Source organism: Aegilops tauschii, chromosome 4, assembly GCF_002575655.3.
Source record: "Aegilops tauschii subsp. strangulata cultivar AL8/78 chromosome 4, Aet v6.0, whole genome shotgun sequence".
Classification (NCBI taxonomy): Eukaryota; Viridiplantae; Streptophyta; class Magnoliopsida; order Poales; family Poaceae; genus Aegilops; species Aegilops tauschii.
This window is the reverse complement of record NC_053038.3, coordinates 509,913,197-509,920,057: the sequence shown is the minus strand read 5'-3', so window position 1 is coordinate 509,920,057 and position 6,861 is coordinate 509,913,197. Positions and strand designations below refer to the sequence as shown.

Genomic DNA, 6,861 nt, shown 5'->3' with positions numbered 1-6,861 from the left:
ACGGCGACAGCGACGTTCGTAACGGGGGGCAATCGATATACCATCGGGGTATTTTTTAGATAAGGCATAATTATCTTATGGAAAAACAAAAAAATAATATAAAGTAAAAATAAAAATAAATTAAATATATGCCGACGGCTAGCTGCGCAAACGGAGGTGCAGTCCCACGGATCGATGACGTGGCATCGCACACAGATCGATGATGTGGCAGAGGGGCATGGGCCAGGCCTATGCCGACGGCTATACCGTAGGCATACCTCTGCCATAGATAGTATAAAGTAAAATAAAAAATAAAACTAAATAAACATATGCCGACGGCAAGGCTGCGCACACGGAGGTGCAGTCCCATGGATCGATGACGTGGCATCGCGCACAGATCGATGGCGTGGCGGAGGGGCATGGGCCAGGCCTATGCCGTAGGCATATCTCTGCCGTAGATATGCCGACGACCGCCGTTACCTCCCGTCGGCGTAGTTTCAACGCCGTCAAACGGTCAGCGCTGACCGGGTAGGTGGGCCTGGGCTATGCCGACGGGCCCCGTAGGCGTATCTCGAGCGGTCCCGACGGCCTCGTCTATGCCGACGGAGATAGACATATGCCGACGGCTTTTCTACGCCTACGGCCTGCCCTAGGCCGTCGGGATAGGTCTATCTATGCCGACGGGGGCCGTCGGCATAGATGAGGCCGTCGACGTAAGCAGTTATTCTGGTAGTGCTACCACTATGTGTGGCTTGGACTTCCAGGAATTATCCAAGGTCCAGAGCCTGCCACTCGGACCTGAGAGCCTCATGGACAAGGTCTCATAGGAGGAGGGCAACAGGACATGAGAAGAAAATATGGGTCCCGGACTCTGGGACACCACACTGAGGGCATAACCCATCGTCAGGGCCGTGTTGCTTCGTCACCTGCGTCCACAAGGGGGAGGTGATCGCACATAAGCTACCAAACGAAGATCTTGGCCTTCGAGGGAGCGACATTTTCCACAAAGGAATGATTCACACCAGATCAGAGCCCGGCCTAGTGCTACAATATGATGAGCAAACAGAGAAGAGTCATGATGGGGCATGGGGCCAAGAAGCCATGCCAGGTGAGTGGATGATGACCTGCAAATGAACATGATACAGTCATAGCTAGGGGTGCAGAGCGGCGCCTGATCCGCCCCGCTTCGTAGGCAAAATTGGTTTAGGTTAGTTATGATTGCCCCACTCAGATTTAGTTCAATTTGAACTAATCTTCTATTTATGTGGGACTATGCGGGACGCCCTCTTGCATCCCTAGTCATAGCCTTGTCAAAGTAAGAGTATTAATCCCATGAGAGACTCCCACGAGTCTAGGGTTTCCCCACCTTCCCCCGGTGCCGTCGATGATCTGCCTTGTCTTTTGTCGCCATAGGGCCATGGAGGCATGGTGGATCTCTGCCATTGCCGGTGGGTGGGCTCCTGCTTTGTTTTAGGGTGTTTTTAGTCTGTTTAGTGTTTGTGTCATGCTCAGGAAGGCGAGACGGCGACAATTATCTGAAAATGATATAAGGTTCTCCCAACCTAGCCCCCCATTTCGGCAGTGCGTCTTGCGTCGTCGCTGAGCATGTGGAGGCGCGTCTCCGACGCATCTCGCAGGATTCGGCCGGCATTTGTCTTCGGCCTGCAGTTGTTACTTACAGAGTTTCTTTGTAATGCCATAATATTTGATGAATACATTGAAGTTTTTTTTATTTTTTTAAATGTTCATATGTTTCTACTGACGAGGCTTCCACACGAAAAGAAAAGTACAGTAGTATAATAGCCGCGTGCCGCTCCCAACACAAGGGAAGGGCATCTCCCCGAGCGCCCGCGCCCACAACCTGCTCGTCCAGAAGAGAACGCCGGCAGGCTGGCCGACCACCCCGCCATGCCCCACGCCCTCGAGCAAGTGTCCGCGTGGGGGCTCTCCTTACCGAGCAGGCGTTCGCGTTCCTGGAGGCCGCGGCGAGTTCGAGCGTGGATCACACGGTGAGGGCGACCCTGAGGACGTTGGACGGTGCCGGCAGCCTGTGCCTCTCGCTGGTCCAGGGCTCCAGGCATTGGCCTAGATCCGCGAGTTCGACACGGCCGTGTTTGTGATCGAGGAGGGTCAGCTACTAAAACGTCATGATGGCGGCCAAGGGCAAGGCCGGCGACTTCGAGGGCGCCCGCCAGGTGTTCGACGAAATGTGGAAGGGGAGCTACTACCCCAATGCCAACTCCTGGACTACCTCATCTGGAGCCTACTCAAGAACAGCAGAGCCACCGAAGCGTGCGACCTCGTAGTGGCCATGGAGAGGTCTGAATTCTGAACCTGATGACATCCAGAAATCACTGATGTATGAGATCATAAGATGATCACGTACCACGCCTGTAAAGCAGGGAAGATGGATTCGGCAAGAGATTCTCGATCAGATGTTCCGGGAAAAGCTGACGCCAAGGATTACAATCCACACATCAAGGGGTATGTCTATACCGGGAGAATCGAAGATGCCTGGGAGTATCTCAGGGCTATGAGCATCAGGGACACACGCCCCACAAACAAGAACTACAGCCTGCTCACATGTTGTTGCGCAAGTCTGGCAGGGTCATCGAAGCGGGAAGTGTCCTGCATGAGTTGATGGGAATGGGCCTCACGCCTGATCATTCTGCTTATATTAGAGTTTCCGAAGATTTGCACAAGATGGGAAGGGGAGATCTATCTGCTGAATTGAAGTCCTTGTTTCAGAAATTCATTGGGAAATCAGGTTTGGAACACTGATTTGTTTTTGAACTTTTATATGTCGAGTCACCTAGTTGAGTGAAAATTGTTTGTCCATATACGATATGCATGTGCCATTATGCTCTTCATTCCTCTCCACCCCGTGTATAAGTAGATATCTTTGCTCTAAATCGAAAGGACACATTCCCTACTTTGTATAGATAAAAACATACATTAGCAGAGCAAATGGACAAAGCCATTTGACATGGATGTATTAGCTGCCTCTGAAATGACTCAAACTGGATTCAGAAAGGAGAAAAACATAAAAACAGTACATTACTATTCTTCTTTACATGAACTTCTGTTGCTTGCTACTATCCTGCCAATTCTTTGCTTCATCAGACATGCATGTGTCTGAGGCCACATGCTTTATTCTAAGGATCTCAGTAGAAACTTGTGCCATACCCGGCCGCTCTTTGGGTGATGTCATGGAGCAAGAGAGGCCTATTCTTAAAAGTGGAACAACGCAATTCTCCATCATGTCAGTTGCATTGCTTCTATCTTGTAGCATTGTGGGGTCAACAACCTCATGAATATTCTTTGTAAATGCTCTATCAACAAATTCATGAAGGCTTATGCAATCGTTGAATTTTTCATCAGTTGGACTACACCCTGTTATCAGTTGTAACAGAAGCACTCCGAAGCTATAGACATCACCCTTGGTTGATATCCCTTCGCTCATTCCATACTCTGTATTTACATGTAAAAAACATAAGAAAATTAGAGAACTATCATCATCTGTACAACTCCATAAGGAAAAAACAGAATCAATATCTTGCAAATAAGCTTATCTCACCTGGTGGGATGTATCCTATGGATCCTTTTAAGCGGCTGAAACTTGCTGAACTATCTTGGTGTGCATTTCCTGTGCTGAACAAGAATCTTGCTAGGCCAAAATCGATGACGTGCGCAGCCATGTCAAGACCCAGAAGTATATTGCTTGGCTTCAAGTCGCAGTGTATAACTGGAGGTGCACACTGATTGTGAAGGTAATCCAAAGCAACTGCCACATCCAAGGCTATGTTAGTCCTTTGGCTTAAACTCAGAATATTCTTTTCGCCATCTTCAGGGTCTTTTAGATGCAGCCACATTTCTAGGTTCCCATTTGGCATGTATGGGAACACTAGGGCCTTGAAATCTGCCCCGGTATGATCCACAGAAGAGCATGAGGTAATGATTTTTACAAGATTCCGATGGCGAACATTTCTTAGGGCTTCACACTCTGCTATGAAGCTCCTATCTGCCCCATTAATGTCAAGGTCAAAAATCTTGATGGCAACTTGATCTGCTTGAAACTGCAGACTTCCCTTATAAACCCTTCCAAATGATCCATAACCAATTAAGTTTGCAGAAGAAAACCTATCAGTTGCCCTTAGCAAGTCTTCATATGATATCTGCTCAAATGATATCTTCTGTATTTTCTTTATGTGCTCATTGTGATGTTGCAAATGGGGAGTTTCTTGCATCCTTTTCCTCCAATAAATTGTTACAATACAAGAGAGAAGGATTGCAGTGGCAGCAACAATTGGCAATAGAATCACCAGGACCAGAACCAGTAGCTTCTGCTTTCTTTTGCTGTCAGCCAGTGCCATACAAAGAGACATACCTCTCGTTGGGATGATTGTACAAAGATGATCATTTCCTTCGATTGAGACTGCACCAGCGATGTCAAAAACACCTCCGGTCGGAACTGCTCCATCAAAATGGTTGAAGGATAAATTCAGGTCTTGAAGTGATTTCAAGGATTTGAGGAACTCCGGTACTTTTCCAGACAAATTGTTCCCAGAAATATCCATGTGTTTTATGCTGACTAAGCTGGCTAATGTTTGCGGAATCCTTCCTGCAAGTAAGTTGTTTTGTATCTCAAGATACTCCAGGTCAACACACTGGCCGAGAGTTGATGGGATGTTGCCAGTCAACCTGTTATTTGACATGTTGATTTTCTTCAGATGAAGGAGACTTCCTACTTCATCTGGCATTCCTCCAGACAAGTAGTTGTTTGACAAGTCCAGCTCTATAGAAAGCGTAGAGATTGTCAAGATTTTACTTGGTATACGCCCATCTAGTGAGTTGTGAGCAAGGTTGAGTATGGTGAGTTGAGTGCATCGTGCTATACTTGCAGGTATTCTTCCACTGAAGCTGTTATGATCCAATTCCAGCATACTCAGCTGGACAAGATTGCCAACAGTATCTGGAATCTGGCCTGAAAGCCTGTTATGCGCAACGGATAGCTCGACCAATTTGTACAATTTCCCAATTGTTGGTGGTATATTACCAGTGAAAAAATTGTAATCCATGTACAATGTACTGAGGCTCTTAAGGTTGCCAATCTCCGGTGGTATAGGTCCAGAAATTTGGTTGCTATTCAGCCACAAGGAGTCAAGACTATTTGAAAGATTTCCAATAGAACTTGGCAATTTCCCATTAAGATTGTTTCCATCCAGGGCCAGCATGTACAATCTGGAGCAGTTAGATAGTGAAGAGACAAATCCCCAATCATCTGCTTCTAGCTTGTTGGATGCCAAATCGAGACGCTCCAAATTTGGCAATGAACCGAAGAATGGTATGGATCCAATAAATCTATTACTATCAAGGAGAAGCCAGCATAGGCGGTAAGCTTTGAGAAGAGAGGCTGGAATTGGTCCATCAAAATTGTTCCCTGTGAGTATTAAGTACTCAATATTATGGAGGGTGTAGCCGATGTCGAAGGGTAATCTTCCGACAAGTGAGTTGTCGAATGCGGCGAGACTTTTCAGGGATGACATGTTGAAGATAGACGGTGGAACCGGTCCAGATAAGTTGTTTGCACTCAAGATCAATTTCTCTAATGTTGGAATATAACCTAAGCTCTCCGGGATGCTCCCAACTAAATGATTGTTTGTGAGATGAAGATGAAGTAGGGAGGAAAGGTTCCCTAGTGAGAAAGGTATTCTTCCTGAAAGATTGTTTTCCCCTAAATAGAGATGCTTAAGAGGGGAAGAGGTGACAGTAACAGAAGGTATGGAACCAACAAAATTGTTTCTTGTGAGGCAAATGGCACCTAGTGACAAAGTGTTGAGGAGAGCCTTTGGGAGTTCTCCAGTAAGACTATTGCTCATGAGCCTAAGTACTTGAAGAGATGAACTATTTGCCAAGGACTCCGGGATGACCCCTCCAAGAGCATTGATCCCGAGATCGACATACATAAGATGACGACTGCTTCCCAAAGACAACGGTATGGTGCCAGTAAGTGTATTTTTGGCGAGAACTAGTATGCGCAGGTCAGGAAGGTCTCCAAAAGCAGGAGGAATGCTCCCTTGGAGCTTGTTGTTTGCAAGGTTAATCTCTTGAAGGCGCTTGCATTGGCTAAGGCTATGTGGGATCTCTCCATGGAGGAAATTGTTCCACAAGCCCAGAATTTGGAGCTGGGAACATGCAGAGAGTTCAGGTGGGATGTTACCTTCCAAACTGTTCATGCTGAGGTTGAGGTTGGTGAGTCGGCCCAGGAGGCCAAGCTCGGACGGCACACCGCCACCAAAGCTATTGTTGGACAGCTGGAGCTTTGCCAGCCAAGTGAGGTTGGCGATGCAAGGTGCTATGGTGCCTGAGATGTCTTGGGATTCAAGGTCCAGCGCAACGACATGCCGGGGGGAAGTCGCACTGCACGTGATCCCGTGCCAGTCGCAGAACTCCATGGATGTGTTGCTCCATGAAGGTAGAACTCCGGCGGGTGCCGAGAGCCATGATTTGAAGCACAGGAGGGCTTCTCTATCACTCGGCGTTTCATCGCAGATGCCTAATAATGGTAGGCTGCAAGAGAACCCCAGGAGAAGGCAGAGAAACCAAACGAGACCTGGAAACAACAAAGTTGCCATTACTCTGCTATCAGCCGGGATGAATGGAAGCTCTCGCTTTGCCAGAGGATGTTTGATAGCTCACCCACTTTAAATAGAAGGCTGGCATCTTTGCTTGGAAAGTGGCGATCGAGGAAGGAATGACCTAGCTACCCAAGTCAATATGTGCAATATGTTCTGGTACGCAACACTATAACCGAATGCGTGATGACACTGATGATGCTGGCACACACACACTCAGCCAAGTGACGAACGATAGAAAGATAAT

General features: G+C 47.4%; 1 protein-coding gene and 1 pseudogene across 1 annotated transcript; one reads left to right on the top strand and one right to left on the bottom strand.

The window, feature by feature from the left end:
- The first annotated feature begins 653 nt into the window (after window positions 1–653).
- Window positions 654–3,031, top strand: LOC109735062 (uncharacterized; annotated as a pseudogene).
- An 18-nt stretch (window positions 3,032–3,049) lies between these two features.
- LOC109735061 (uncharacterized) lies at window positions 3,050–6,614 on the bottom strand. The gene is made up of 2 exons (XM_073497401.1): window positions 3,557–6,614; window positions 3,050–3,450 (listed from the first exon to the last, which is right to left on the bottom strand). The coding sequence occupies exons 1-2, from the start codon at window positions 6,612–6,614 to the stop codon at window positions 3,050–3,052; spliced, it is 3,459 nt and encodes a 1,152-aa protein (XP_073353502.1).
- Window positions 6,615–6,861: the final 247 nt, after the last annotated feature.

What these genes read in the sequence shown, in the direction of transcription:
- LOC109735061 (XM_073497401.1), bottom strand. Translation starts at nt 6,614, where the DNA reads ATGGCAACTTTGTTGTTTCCAGGTCTCGTTTGGTTTCTCTGCCTTCTC. An exon ending in CATAGGATACATCCCACCAG is followed by an intron (nt 3,451 to 3,556) that starts GTGAGATAAGCT and finishes ATGTAAATACAG; the next exon opens with AGTATGGAATGAGCGAAGGG.